This window comes from Lissotriton helveticus, chromosome 7 (genome assembly GCF_964261635.1).
Source record: "Lissotriton helveticus chromosome 7, aLisHel1.1, whole genome shotgun sequence".
Lineage (NCBI taxonomy): Eukaryota > Metazoa > Chordata > Amphibia > Caudata > Salamandridae > Lissotriton > Lissotriton helveticus.
Window position 1 is genome coordinate 765,122,876 of NC_136068.1, and position 15,824 is coordinate 765,138,699.

General features: G+C 46.3%; 1 protein-coding gene across 3 annotated transcripts in view; it reads left to right on the forward strand.

The window, feature by feature from the left end:
* The window catches only part of MEIKIN (meiotic kinetochore factor), an 836,714-nt gene that overhangs the window by 562,416 nt on the left and 258,474 nt on the right, over positions 1-15,824 (forward strand). For all 3 annotated transcript variants that reach the window (XM_078650675.1, XM_078650674.1, XM_078650676.1), the window contains exon 8: positions 10,872-10,930. In XM_078650675.1, coding sequence (XP_078506801.1) covers positions 10,872-10,930 — 59 coding nt within the window. The remainder of the gene's footprint in view (positions 1-10,871; positions 10,931-15,824) is intronic.

Sequence of the window (15,824 nt, forward strand, 5' to 3'; positions counted from 1 at the left end):
CCTACCCTCGTTCCAGCGCGCTGTCCGCTATATAATTAATTAATTACAAGGGAGCCTACCCCTTATCGCCGCTGGGAATCACCGCCGCGGCCCAGTGTGTGTGGGACCCCCCCCCCCACTGCTGTGGGCCTCGTTGCGGCGGCCCCCGGTGCCAGGAGAGGGCCGCCGAAGTGGAGTGAGGGCCGCGCTAGGCCCTGAAGCCGCCGTCTACCTCGTCACGTGACGGGGGCCTGACCGCGTCATCGGCCCGCCCCCGCCACGCACTGATTGGCCTGCGCGGCCGTGACCCCTGAAGGCCGCGCAGGGATTGGCTATCGGCCGGGAAGGCCGGGAGAAGGGGAATCGAAGCCCCGGGTCCCCGTGAGGTAGGAGGGGGACCCGGGTGAAGCTCCGTTGCGGGGCCCCCGTGCCGAGGAGGGAGCCCCGAGAGAAGCGACCGGAGCGGGAGGCCACCCCGCCGGTCTGTGCCCCACGCGAGGGGCCGGTGGAGAAGGCGGGGCCGGGGCACGCTGTCGGTGCCGGCCCGCCAGAGCGAGAAGAGCGTCGCCAAGCCCTGGGTCCCCGTGAGGGAAGGGGACCCAGGTGAAGTGTTGGTGCGGGGCCCCCGTGGTCAATGGGGAGCCCCGAATTGGAGCGACCGGAGCGGGAGGCCACCCCGCCGGTCTGCGGTCCTAAGTGAGGGGCCGGGGCACATTGTCGGTGCCAGCCCCGCCCCCTCCAACGAAGCCGGCTGCAGGAGCCTTGTGACGTGGGAGGAAAGCCAGGCAGGCTTCCCCCACGGGTGCCCAGACACCGTGTTGAAGCCCCAGGCCCCTCTGAGAGAAGGAGGCCCGGGTGAGGCGAGTGTGGCCGTCCAGAGGCCGTTTTGGAACCCCTGGGCCCCGGGTGACGCCGCGGAAAGGGGGGCCTCGAGGCACATTGTCGGTGCCTGGTCCCCCCCTGCAGAGGAGACCCCAAAGGACGCCCCGCAGAACCTATTGAGCCCGGTGAGTGGGGCCTACATTTAACTGTGTGGACGATAAAGAGGGCAACGGGGTACATTGCCGGTGCCCGCCCCGGGGACTGTGTTACTTTGTCAGGCGGCCCGTCTGGCAGAGGGCACCTGCAACTTGGGCACGAGAAGTATTGAACTGCCCTACATCGCCTGTACCTAACTGTCCTTCTAGACAACTCAGGAGCAAGCCGGTTGTCCTTATCGCATATTTTGGGGTAGAGAGTTTTATTCTCCCTTAGTGCAAATATAGGTCCCTGCTGAACGGGTTGCCCTGAGGTCCCCAGTTATTAAGGTACCCTGAGGAAGGAAATGTCTCAGCTAGTCCCGAAGTAAGGAGGGTTAACTGCTGTGTACACCCTGATGTTGATACCCCTTAGTGATGGTAAAGGGAGCCTAGTTGAGTCCTGACAGGTGTTCCTGATCTAGGAGGAGGGCCCCTACCTGATATCATGCTGGGTGATGTATATTCCGCCTAGGTTGGTCAACGGGTTGGCCTGATGTTATTCCAGGCCCTTGTTATGTACCAGATTGATGGGCCAGATAGGCTGATTTATTGCAGGTGTTCCTGCCCATGTTATGCCGTGATGCCCTAATGTTTTCTTTCCCTAACAGGGGTTGGGTTGGTATGGTCACGCATGAGGTGTACTTACGCTAATGTTGCAACTTACAATTTCAGCCAACCCCCTAAGGATGAGAGCCTGAGTTGGCCCCGCCAGATTGGCCCCAGGTCTACTGTTATTTAATCACAATTGTTCTTTATTTCAGCATGGACTACTTCCTATGTAAATAATTCCCCCCTTTATTCACTTGGCTCTGGCGCCATTTGGCGTCCTGTGTGACACTACTGTTTTGCATTCTTTTGCCTTGCAGGTTGGAAACCATACTAAACGACGTATCTTTTTCCAACTCAAACTGGTGTCCTGCCTCTTTTGTGGTGTGCCTGGTGTGTTGACTGAGGGTACTGCGTGAGTGCTTCACATGTCCTCGAAGTTTGGCCTGCCCGCTTGATGCCATGCTACCCCCTTTGAGACTTGGGCAACCCCCAATTCCAACATTTGGTGGCAGAGCGGTGGGATAGGACTTGTGTTGCGCAGTACCACAGCGGCCACGGGTTACACTGCAAGTAGAGCTTTGGATGTATATATATAGAAGCTCATGTCTTGCCCTCCGCCTTAGACCATCCCAAGCCCACCTAAGCGTTTCGGTGGTATCAGTTTAATTTTTTGTCTTGGTCTTTTATATTTGGAGAATACTGCGATGTTTAATGGAGTGGGCGCCGATCTGTCCAGCTCGATAGCCAGATGTGGCTGGAATGGAGTAGGATGTATCCAGTGATTGAGGAACTTCACTTGAGTGCAATAGGCATATAATTGGCGATCTGGAGCTCCCAGTCCCCCCTGATTTAAAGGTAAGGTGAGCAGCTCCCAAGAAATTTGTGCCTGTTTCCCAGTCCACACCAGTTGTATTAGCAGGGATCTCAGTGTTTTAAAAACGCTTGTGTAAGAGGTATTGGGAGGTTAACAAACAAACATAAGAATTTGGGCAACACGATCATCTTGGCTATAGCAATTCTTCCTGCAAATAAGAGGGGTAGTCGTGACCAAGTTTTAATTTTTCCCTCTAGCTAGCTGACCACGCGGCCAAAATTAATTTCCCAGAGCTCCTGCAGTTCTCGGCTTAACCAGATTCCCAGGTATTTAACTGGCCCTTCAGCCCATTTGAGTGGATAATCTAATGGAAATGGAGTTGTGCAGTCTGTTAAAGGGAACAGAGTGGACTTAGACCAGTTTATTTGAATCCCAGATAGCCCTCCAATCTAGTCATTTCGTGGAGTATGGGGAGTGTATTTTCTACCGGATTATTTATTGGTAGTGTAATGTCATCCACGTAGAGCGAAATTAGCAGGCCTCTGGTAGAGAAACCCACACCTCTATTAGCATGATGTTGTCGGAGTCTAGCAGCCAAGGGCTCCTTGGCAATAGCGAAGAGGGGTGGGTATAAAGGGCACCCTTGCCTTGTACCTCTAGTGATAGTGAAGTTCTCTGATAGGACACCGTTAATGCGTAGTCGGGCATTCGGGCCTGAATATAGAAGCCTAATCTGCTGTATGAATACTGGACTAAATCCTAGTCTTTGCAGTATAGGGAATAGATTGGACCATTCGAGTGAATCGTATGCTTTGGTCGCATCCAGTAACACCGCCGCAGCAGGAGTCTTAGGATTTAAAAAATGAAGTACAGCAAAAAAGGTTCTTAGGTTGTGTGCAGTCGACCTGCCAGGAATAAATCTGGATTGATCCGGCCTCGCTATCATGGGAAGCAGGGGCTGTATTATTTGAGCAGTTAATTTGGCATAAATGTTATTATCTACATTAATAAGGATAACAGACGATACGAGCGTTGACTAGCGGTGTCTTTATCAGGCTTTAATAATGTTAGTATCATTGCTTCGCGCATCGTAGGTGGTAGTCGTCCCATGTCTATCGCCTCCTGATACACTTTCAAACGTTGTGGGGCTAGTAGTGGGCTGTAGGTTTTATAAAATGAGGTTGTCAGAACATCTAGGCCCGGATCCTTGTCATTCGGGAGGCTATTTATGACCTGGATAATATCTACTACTGTGTAGGGTTCATCTAGGTATTCTCTGTGCTCTACTGAGCCAAAGCAGTAATATTGATTCTAAGTATGAGTGTAGTTCCTCCTTGGTGTCTGGGATATTAGAGGAATATAAATTGGCATAGAATTTAGTTAAGTGATTGCGTATCTTGCGATCCTCTAATTTGGTCCTGATTGTCATCCCTTCACTCTGTGATGATGACTGAATTTCTCGGAGGTCTAAGCATGGCCGCCAGTTTTACCAGGTGGATCACCTTCCCCATATCTTCTGGCAGTTCCATATTTCCCCATGAATTTTACTTCTCAGTCTGCCTCTTGAGTATATTCGGAGAGGAGAGCTGTGAGTGAGGCTAGGTGTTCCCTCTCTCCCGTATTGTCGAAGTTAGTTTCCCCATCTTTAATTTGTGTCTCAAGTCTCGGTCTGATAGCCCTAATACTCCTGCTAGCCTGGCAATGCAGCATCCCCTGATGAACACTTTAAAAGCCTCACACAAAGTTCTTGCCAATTTAACTGAACCCATGTTCACAGTAAAGTAGTCATCAATGTCCTTTCTGATTTCCTCCTGAAAGACAGGGTCTAGCAGGGCCAAAGGGGGAAGCCTCCACATAAAGGGGCCTCTAGCTGGAGCGGGGACGTCTATTTGCAACAGACAGGGCGGATGGTCAGAGAGAGTTTGTGGCAGTAGGCGGCACACCTCAGAGGTCCATGTGGCAATATCCAGAGAGGCTACCCAGTAGTCCAGTCTGGTCCAGGCATTATTATGTGAGGTGATGCCGGATCCCACTACACTTTCTGGATGACGGCTTCTCCATATCTCTACCAGATCATTTTCTTGAATGAGCCTTTAGGGCTTCTCTTTTGCGCGGGTGTAATTTACGCGCCACTCCCCTTCTATCAAGGGAGTCATTTAGTATGGCGTTGGTCTCCACCCCAAATGATCATTTCACAGCCCGACCCAGCGATTTGAGCCCAGCTATTGTGGGAAAATTCAGGTTTGTCAGCGCTGGGGCAGTATATTGCCACAAACACAATCTCCCAACCTCATAATGGGCCCTTGAGGATGACGGATCTCCCTTCAGTGTCGAAATGCATGTACGTGGATTTCCATTCCTGTCCTCCCAGCGTGAGTATAGCAACCCCCATTGCATAGTTATAGTATCCAGTGGCGTGCACCTCCCCCCAGTAGCTTGTCCCTGGATGTGTCAGTGAGATGCGTCTCTTGCAGGAAACAGCAATTCATTTTGTGTCTTATCAAGTATGCTTGAGTGAGCCTGACCTTTCTATGGTCATTCAGATCTCCAATATTCCACGTTATGAGCCTCAGGGTGTACATGTTCATACGATGCGGTGTCCCCGGATTTCACAGGGTGGTCCCCTCTTAAAGCCCCTACCATCACCTTTAGAATAAGCCCACTCATTCTGGGACTACATTTGGGATGTCCTTTTTCCAGTGTCTGGAGCTTATACAAACACCTTTACTAGTAGCAGACATATACTTCTCAGCTATTTGGTAACATACTACTGTATTGTAAAACTACCCCCTTTCCCCCACCCACACCAACCCCCCAATTGGGCTGAGCTATATCGTCCCACCCCGACCCCAATTTCAAACAGCCTCCTAACATAGGCATATGGAAACAGTCACAGTAGACCTTCCTAAGGGCGAGGTGTCTCCGGCATACACCCTGGCCAAAAGCCAGAGTGTTTTTATGAGATTTCTATGTAGATTACCCAGTTCTTTTTAGAAACATTGAGTTTGTTGAGTATTGGAGGGTGCAGACCAACATCAGAACTTTAGCAAAAATAATACCAGCTCCACAGCATTTTCCTTACAACCATTCCAATTAGTCTGAGCATTGCAAAGCTTTTAAGTATCGCTTCTGTTCTTCCTGAGGCTTTCGATGGCCATTTATCGACGAGATGTTTGTCAAATTTCATTGCTGATTTAGCGTACGTGAATAGGTGGTGGCTGCCTTCATGTGTGACTTTAAGCTTGGCTGGGTACAGGAGGACATAGGTGATTTCCGCCTGGCGAAGAATGTGCTTTACCGGAGTAAACTCTTTCCTTGCTGACTGTACCGCCGGGGTGAAATCAGGGAAGAAGGATATCTTGGTATCCTGGTGTGATATCTGTCCAATTTCTTTTGCTGTACGAAGAATTCCATCCCTTTCTCAGTAATTAAGTTGTCAATCCAAGATCGGCCGTGGTGTGCCACCCACAGGAAGTCTCGTGGCAAGGGATCATCGCAGAGAGAGATGACCCAATTATGTCACGTAGTAGGGTTTCAACAAACTCCTCAACCTTACCCATGTCTGTAGTCTCTGGAATGAGAGTTATGCAGGTATTGTTTCGGCGGGACTTGGCCTCCAAGGCCTCATTTTTAGATTTAATAATCTTCGAGACTTTTTCCATGTTAAGGAGTTATTCTCTGGATTTGGAATGGAACTCGTCGGCATCATAAACTCGATTTTCCAGCTCGTCGAGTCTTACTTAATGAGTGTCTACCTGTTTTTTAACCTGGTCCAGCTTGTCAGTAAGTTTGTCTATTTTATTATCAATAGTTTTAAGGCTGGATTTAACTTCCAATAAGATAGTCTGCAGGTCGTCTGTAGAAATGAAAGAAGACTTGTAGACAGCTCTTGTAGTTGGTAGTTTATTCTTCAAGTTACATCTTAGTAAGTTCCAATGTAAGTCTTAATATTAGCCCCACCAGGAGCAGCCGCCTGGCTGCTCAGTCCATCTTCTCCAACTGCTAACACCTAGTACAAACATTTCTCATATTCCAAATGACAACAGATTGTTAGAGCATCAGGAAGAGCACAAGGGCAGGGCAGGTGCATTTCTTAACAAGCAGATTACTACACATCTCCCCCTTATAATGATTAAACAAAATCAAACAGTATAGACATATATAAACATAGAAAAAGAAGATAAACATCCCTGAAAAAAACCTAATATAACACAGTACGAAAATGAGAAGAGAACTCTCCTTATGAGTAATAATAATAACAATAATAATGTAAAATGTAATAATAGTAATGCAGTAATAATAATGCAAATAATAAACTGTAATTTAAAAATAATAAATGTAAACAATTAGCAGGATCCGGAAATATCACATGCCCACTACTGCACGCACATTAATATCCCTTACACTTACCCCTACTGCACACTTTTGCAAGATCAGGGACTCACACTCCCGCAAAAATACTCTGTTCACATCCCGCAAAAATACTCTGATCACATGCTGCATTACCATGCAGTACCAATAACTTTATAAAACACTGTAATAAATCATCGTAAAGGAATCTACCTCCCTATAAACCATACATATACGCATTAACCTCCCAATAGGGGAAAATCCACCTCCCAATAAACACACACACACACAATAACCTCCCAAATCATTGTAAAGGGAGAATCCACCTCCCTATAAACCATACACCACACCATACACCACAATAACCTCCCAATGGGGAAATCCGCCTCCCTATCAACCACACACCACAATAACCTCCCAAAGGGGGAATCCACCTCCCTATAATCCACACACACATTAACCTCCCAAATAATTGTAAAGGGGGAATCCACCTCCTTATAAACCACTCACTTGCATTAACCTCCCAAATAATTGTAAAATGGGAAATCCACCTCCCTATAACAATACTGTAAACAGAAAATACACATTGAGTATCAATTTAGAATATGACAAGTTGCAAATGAAAAACAGATGTACATAACATTGGCATATATCACCAAATTCAATGCAGTGTCACTGAGTGTTAGCAGTCATCACATGCACCACAACAAACGAGTGAGTGACTTGATACTTCTCAATCATCTCACACAGTACAGTTCTGGGTTTCTCATTTCCTTTGACCCACACTCTAACTCCTTATAGCAATATTCCGTTACTGTTCCAGTTTTGAATTCTCCTTTCTCTCCGAGTGAACTAGTTAATTCCATTTCTTGGTGCAAAGCGCTCAATAGCCATAAGATGGCGTTGTTGCACTAGTTCTAAGTTTTCCAAAGCAACTTTCTCGGTAATGCGTAGATTTCAATTAGTGTAAATGACAGTATCTGTGATGATCCTCAGGCAGCAACGCTCATGCCAACCCTCACATTAAATAATCCTTATCACCAGAACTTGACTCACAAAATTAACTTTGATGGCAATCCCGGTCAGCTACAGAGCACAGAGACACAACAACAAACTGGGGCCTTCTTGCAATTCCGTTTCAATACCATGGAGACACCAGTCGTGGTTGTCAAACACTGCACAGTTACAATAGACTGTGCAAAGGCCCGTAGACTACAATCCAAAGATGGCAAGATGCTTCGTGACGGCGCGCCGGGTGGCTTGCAGCAACAGCATGCACCTCTCCATAACACAAAGCTTGGACAGCATGGAGGTTCTCAAGTTCGGTAAGCCGTGCATGAAAAGTATGTGTCCTTTATGTTGGCTCAAGAAGCATTTGAATGATAACTGTCATAACTCACTCCACGTAATATTAACAAGCATTTCATTTTCCTTCAAACCATTGCTCAACTCCTAAGTCCCGTGATCACACTCGAGCCACTCACTTCATTATTGTCTTAATTATTCTTTTCCCACGGCATACTTTCAGAAAGTATACCACACATTGTGGCTGACTGCAGTTTAACTGGACGTCATCAGTTAACCCCTTCAGCGCTAATGACAAGGGTAACTCGTCATGGACTTTCCATTGATTTCAATGGAAAGTCAATGAAGCTCATCGACCACCCTTAGCAGCCAAGTGGTTAATAGATCATTGCTCACAGTTGCAACCGTAAATTGATGTTGACTGCTCACAGTTGAAACTGTAAATTGATGTTGACTGCCGTTTTCCCCACATTTGTTCTCTGTCACATTTTTAACAGCGGGGCTTGATAATTCTTTAAAAGTATGTGATGAAAATCTGCCCCCGATTATTTTCTACCATGTGCAGCCACTTCTCATCAGGGTACGCCGGAGCCTCGTCAGCATTTAACACCGGGGCATGACCTTCGCCCCTACCGGGGCTCGATGTGTGCCCCCGACATCACTACATCACAGTCCATTTCAACACAGCGCTCCATCCCATCCTCGCTGCCAATGTAGAAATAAAAGAAGTCTTGTAGACAGCTCTTGTAGTTGGTAGTTTATTCTTCAAGTTTCATCTTAGTAAGTTCCAATGTAAGTCCTAATATAAGCCCCACCAGGAGCAGCCTCCTGGCTGCTCAGTCCATCTTCTTCAACTGCTAACTCCTAGTACACCAAAAAAATGAGGAAGGTACCCCTATAAATTTTACAGGGAGCGGGTATGTGCAAAACTCAAAGGACATAGACCTTGTCACACAGTTTTTACATGGAACGAGTTTCAATAGCAATAGGTATTCCTAACAAATATCTACACACTATATTTTGAAGCAGGCAGAAAAAACATTTAGCAACAAGAAAAAATTCAAATAATAGTCTAGATATCACAATGTATTAAAAAGTCACATCTAAGAAAAACATTGGTTAAAAGAAGATATTTTATTTATTATTCTTCATGTGTCATTAGCCTGGGGCCTCCCTAATGGTTACAGTCCAAAAGGATAAAAAGAGCCTGTCTCCGTTGAATGAGACAAGTACAGAGAGTTAAAAAACAGTCAACGCGGCGTTTCGGTGTACAGTAGTTTCCACCTTCATCAGGACGTAACAATTTCTTATATTAAAATCTTGTTGTATTTAAAGGGTTATGTATCCTCAATTTCATAATCCCTGAGGTGCTTCAATTGACCACCTTTTGGCTGTTGGATTGGGGCCTTCTGATTATGTGTAATAGCTCCCTCTTGCCGTTACACGTTGGAGCCACCGTCTTGTAGTATCAGGGAATTTCAATTTCAGCGCATAAAAATCGGCTTCAATTTACAAATGGTACTTTCTGATTCCACTTAATATTGGTCGTCAGATTATGTAGAGTCTTTTCCTCAATTAAGACCTCAGGTGCTCACATCTATGGAGCGGCCTCCCTGCTCCAACTTATTATTCCGGAAGTTCACAAGAGGAATAATGTGAACTTCTGTATTAATACGTTGGCCGATCCACCTTTAACGTGGCCGAACAGCTTGCACATGGTCTTCCGGCTAAGAACCACCAAGCGCCTCATCCACAGGGTATTCAACTGCTATTTAGTGAATGCAAAGACTGCTGTGTGTTCCCCAAGGGACTTAGTTCCTTAATGTCCATAAGCTTAGGGGGCCCGCTTCTGTGTGCGAAGCAGTTTTGTCTGCAGGGGCGGTGACTGCCGCAATCACGGCAGTCCTCCACTGGCGGTGCTCAGCCTCAGTTGCCCACCCATCCGCTCCCACCAGCTGCGACCCCTACCAGCCCGCCGTCAATCTCCAGCGATGAGACTGGCTCAGTTAATCCACCTCCTGGAGCCAGAAGGCCCGAGGTAAGCCGCGGCAACAGGTCTCGGGGCAGAACGTGGCCCAGCCGTCCCCCCTCACTCAGCTGCCTCAGTCGGATCCGTCTGGCCTATCTCCACGGCGCACCTCAGAGGCCTGTGCTCACGCCGCCTCAAAGGCCCAGGCTGCATCCACAGGCGTTCTTCCTGCCACAATTCCCCTCCACAGCGACCAGGCCCCCAGTGAATTACTCAGGGTGCACTCTCAGCCCTTGCGTGTCGATCACCAGCCAGCAGCACACATCCGCGGGTCAGCTAGGCCCAGCCTTCAAATGGTGAATTTTCGGCTCCACAGACTCTGAAATGGCCACAGATTGTGCACAATGCATAGTGCAATCCATGTCTATTGTCACGATGTGTTAATTCTCTGCGATTTCATTGGTTTATGGCCGGATGATGCATCAGCAGGCGGAGCCCTCTGAGAGCGGCCATCTCTCAGCTCGGCCAGTCCACACCCCGATGGGCAGGAATAGTTGGCAGAACAGTATAAGCAGAGGCCCACATTGTTCCATGGATGAGTGATCCTGCAACTGAGACTGGGGTCTGTATGGGCACAGGTAATATATCCAATCCAAACATGTACTCCAAACAATGTGACATTTAGCTAAAATGAGAGAGACAAACCTGTAAGTAAATTGTAAAAGGTTCAACAACAATAGTAATAGTATATGAATGGCGAAGATGAATAGCTCCTAGTATTTGTATGTTTCTTGTAGGTAGTAAATTGCCTGCAAGACATAGCATTTTTCTTAAGTTTGCCTTTGTTTCAGTTTGTGTGTATATCATGATGCTATTTTATTTGTAGGGACCTTTCCGTTGTCAAAGAAGCTTCATCATTTGTCCACTTATCTACCACCATAGCAGGTAATTTCGGCTTTGCTAGCATTTCTTGATTTTCTGTTATACATGAACAATATTTGGATACTCGCTCTTGTATTTTTTCAACTCACTGATCAATATTTTGTGGCAAAATCAATACCCAATCTAGTTCGCTTAGAGAACATTTGAATAGTTTGAAAACCTGCATGTGCAATCTTGCCGCTCCCTAATCTAACCTTGCCTATCAGCCTCTACCTCTGTTAATTCAGAACATAATCATTTCATTTTTGTTGCTGTTAGGTTTTTGAAACCACCTACAGTTACCATTAAGCCAGTTCTTCATTTATTTCCTCAACACTGCTTTTCTATTTCTTCTTTCCGTTACCCCCATCTTCCTCAAACCCGTCCTTCGTGGTTTCCTAAGTATGGCTAATGAGGAAGCTACAGTAATATATTTTCTGCACTTTTGTTCACTATTCTGCAGTGTTTATACTTCTGTACTTCAGTATATGGTTCATAGGTATGAACCCCCATGACACTTGGTTGGACAGTTTAAACTAGAAAGCTTCTGTTAAATGTCATGGTTAGGCAAACTATTGGCCACGGAGATTAGGAAAGATAAGATATTCTGGTGGAAATAGCTTGGCATCAGCGAAGATGACTGCTTCCTCTGAAAGTTCCAATTTCCTCAAGCCACCAGTCTCTAGAAAAGGGGTCTCCAATGTTTTCTCTGAGAGCTATTACTAATCAATGAAAATAGTTGTTTGACCTGGCACCTTGGCATGGGCCTCCCTTCCATTTTTGCCGTTGCCTCATGTGTTTTTGCTGGTGTTAAGATGCTTTGGGCGCTGTGCCACTGCTGTCCAGTGCCACAGTGCAAGTGCTCCCTTTTGTAAATTAATGTATGGATCAGTGATTCCATGATTGGCTGGTTTGGTTTACCTGTCAGACCCTAGTACAGTGCACCAGGAGTACCCAGGGCTGGTAAATCCAAATGCTGCTGGTGGGCTTGCAGCACTGGTTGTGCTATCCACAGAAGCAGCCTGTAAAAGTGTGTCTAAGGCCTGCCATTGCAAAGCCTGTGTGAAGTCTGGTACTGCCATGCTGACTGGACAAGTGCACCCACGTGCCAGTCCCTAAACCTTCCCTTTTCTTCATATCAGACACCCCTATGGTAGGCCCAAGGGCAGGGTGCATTGTAAGTATAAGGTAGGACATGCCCTGGTGTGTGTGGCATGTCGTAATAGTGAATTACAGCCATTTTCGTTTTTCATTATTGCAAGGCTACCTGTTCTCCATAGGCTAGATTGGGCAGTTAGATTATTACATTTTATAATCCTAACTGACTCAAGGAACACGGTAGAAATTCGAGTTTAGTATGCCTAAACTCAGAATGATAAAATAAATCTTTTAGTGAAGTTGATTTTAACATTCTGTGTTTGAAAATACCACTTTTAGAAAGCCTGTATCTGCTAGGTTGTGTATTCCTTGTCTGGAGTTTGAGTGACAGGGCTGGGGATTCCAGGAGACAGAATGAGTCAGCCCAGTGGTGAATAGAGAGATCTGCATCTAGATGGGAGGAAGGAGTTTCACCTGGGACCTGAATAGGGCTGTGCCTTCCTTCCACAATGCTGGCTCCACCTTCTGTGGTGTCTGAAGTCTCTGCCCTGCACTGTGAAAGGAGAGAAAGAGTCATGTCAACAGAGTGCTCCAGGGCTGTGCCTTTCCTCCACAATACTGGCTGGCTCCTCCTGTGGGGCGTCTGATGTTTCTGCCCTGCACAGTGATAGGAAAGAAGGAGTCATGTAAACAGAGTGCTCCAGAACTGGTTTGGACTGGGCAAAGGCCCCTCTGCCCTCAGAGGACAAAGGATTTTGGGGTATAAGTATTGGGACCCTGATCCCAAGAATTTACATCACTTTTGGACAACATGGAGAAAATTTTGCTGAGGAGAGGAACCTGAAGAAACTGAGGAGAGACTATCCCTAAGCTGAAGTGCTGCTTGGGGGATTGGCCTTCAGTGGTTGCCTGACTGCCAAAGAAAGGAGAAAAGACTTTGTGTGCTTTATTCAACTTGTAAGGATCTCCAAGGGCTTGAGAGAACAGCTTGCCTCCTGCTGAAGTCTCAGGGACAACAGACTTCAACCCCCAGCCTCCCAGAGTTCTTTAGAAGTGCCTGCTGCTGTTTTGGGCCTTCTGGGAGACTGCGTGTCACAAGGAGCTGGAAGCGCGACTCAAGAGGAAGAAGCGTTTCGTCTCCGCTGCTGCCATCGCATCGTGGATGTCGCCGCTGTGTCTGTCGTATTGCACCGCTTCGAGAGAGGCGTCTCGCAACGAAGAAGAAGCGTGTCGCCCTCGCTGCTGTCGCCGTCGCATCGTGGATGTCGCCGCTGTAGCTGTCGTATTGCACCGCATCAAGAAAAGCGTCTCACATCCATGGAGAAGCGTGCAACCGACGGAGCTGCTGTCATCTCATCACGGAACAAGGGTGTCGCCGCTGCAGCTGAAGCATCGAGTCGAGACTTCTTGCATTTTCGTAGAAGTGTGTCGCATCAGGAAGAACTTGAACGTCTTTAATTCTTTGCACCGGATTTTGCCGCATTTCCATCCTTGCAGCACTTTTGTTGCCCTGCGTGTCGCATCTTAAGGTACATTTACTCAGTGTCGCATTATAAGAACTAAAGAGTACTAAGCTAAAACTACCATTTTAAGTACAGTATTGTGGATTTTTGTAGTTTGTGGTCTTGTTTTAAATCTATATAAAGAATACTTCTTTTTAATATGCAACTTGTGTGGTGTCCATCTGTAGTGTTGTCACTTGATTACTTTGTGTTCACAAATGCTTTACACACTGCCTCTGAGATAAGCCTGTCTTGAGCCAAGCTACCAAGGGGTGAGCAGGGGTTATTTTAGGAGTGTACCCCCTTACCCTGACTAGAGGCAAGGGTCCCTATTTGTCACAAGTACCTACCTTTGCCAACTAGAGACCCCCAAATCTAACAATAGTCATGAGCAGCTATTGGCATTTACCATTGTTGCAGTACTTTCTAGATGGAATACAATCACCATAGTGACCACACCTTGCAGGATCACTAGTGGTGACTAACCAGATATATGTCACAGTTTAGAGAGAAAATATTGTCATTCCCAAATATCTTTTTTTTTTTTTTTTTGTGGAAAATCTGTTTATTAGCATAGTGTTAAGAGCATAACATAAAAAGTCATTCCCAAATATCTTATCCAGCATATTGACTAATACAATATCATCAAAGTACTTACAAGTAAGTATAGATTTACTATTCTTTTCTCCAAATCTATCCCCCGGATTCATCAAGGTCCCGATTTGAGAGTCCTTAATAGCGATTATTAAGGAATCGCTATTAAGGACTTGCAAATTGGGATTCATGTAGAAATATATTGCGATTCCTACAGCCTCCTTATTTGCGATTAGCAAATTGCTAATCGCAAATAAGGAATAACTCCCCAGGCCCATAGGAATGAATGGGGAGTTATTCCTTATTTGCGAATAGCAATTTGCTAATCGCAAATAAGGATGTGATTTCAAGGCTGCAGGGGTGTCCAAAGGACACCCTGTTGCACCCCTGAAATGACATTGGACGCAGGTGTTACGCACACAAATGTCCCAAGGACATGTGTGTGTGTAACATACAACTTAGAAAAATGCATTTAAGTGCATTTTTCTAAGTTTCTGTTATTTACCACGAGGTTTGACTTCGCAGTAAATAGTGGCTGAAAATTGCGAATTTGCTATTTTTAAATGTTTCATGAATTGCATTTAAGGAATCTCAAATAGAGATTCCTTAAATGCAATTCATCGCAAATTTGCGATTTTGCTATTACCGATTTTTGCATTTGGGATGATGAATCCCAAATGCAAATATTGCGCTCGAAAAGGGCCAGATTCTCAGAATCTGGCCCTTTGCGAGCGCAATTTTCAATGATGAATCTGGATGTTTGTACCTTGAATACAGATATTTCTGATGGATACTTTTAACTGCAGATTCCACACCTTGTGAATTTTCCCTAGGTATGTGACTGGATCCGGAAACCTTAAAGGAGTACTCGCGCACGCCGGTAGGTGGTGTTGTGGGCTCCACGCCAAAGTCGTGTCACTCCGGTAGTGATGAGTGGGGCTGCATGTGAGAGCCACGTATGCACCCGGACGTCAGTTCCTATCTTTGTATGCCTTTGTTCACAGATCCAAAGCTTCTCCTTGGTCTTTCCGACCGCTCTTTTTCTCCAAATTTTACCAGTGTACATAAGAAAATGATACCCCGAAGACTACTGTTGCAAACTGAGGTCTTGACAGACCCTCACAAAGTCTGCTTATTTTGCCTAGGGTATGAGCACAACTTCAGAGCCTGCGCATCATGTGCACAGATGAACTCGAAGGGCATTTGGGACTATGAGGCCAAACAGAAAAAGACTCTATGCTACCACCTGTTCAAGTTGAAAGGAAGGTTCCATTCTACTCTCAAAGCCGTTCCCACTGCAGATCATCATTGTGGTCAAAACCTTCAGTATCGCCAAGAAAATATAAGAATTTGAAGTGAAAATTGGCTCTACCTACTGTTCTCAGACTCCATTCTTCCCATTGAAGCTGCTTCAAATTCTGGTCTCAGCACACCCTGAATTTGCAGGGTGTGCTTACATAGTAGCAAGCAGTGGCATTCAGATAGGCCATTCTGTGCATTTTCAGTAGTTTACCGGCCGTCTTCGCACATTCTGGCCCCAAGGATCTGCATTAGGATTTCCTTAGTGTCAGCTGTGCCCCTTGAGCTTGTATTGGGTCTAGCACTGACTCTGATGCTGACTTCGGTCACGGTGCCGTCTCCCGCAACGGTCTTAATCACATCAATGCCATTGATGGCAGAGCAGGATGTACAGCCCATCGTGCTATCCGACTCAATGCAGAAAC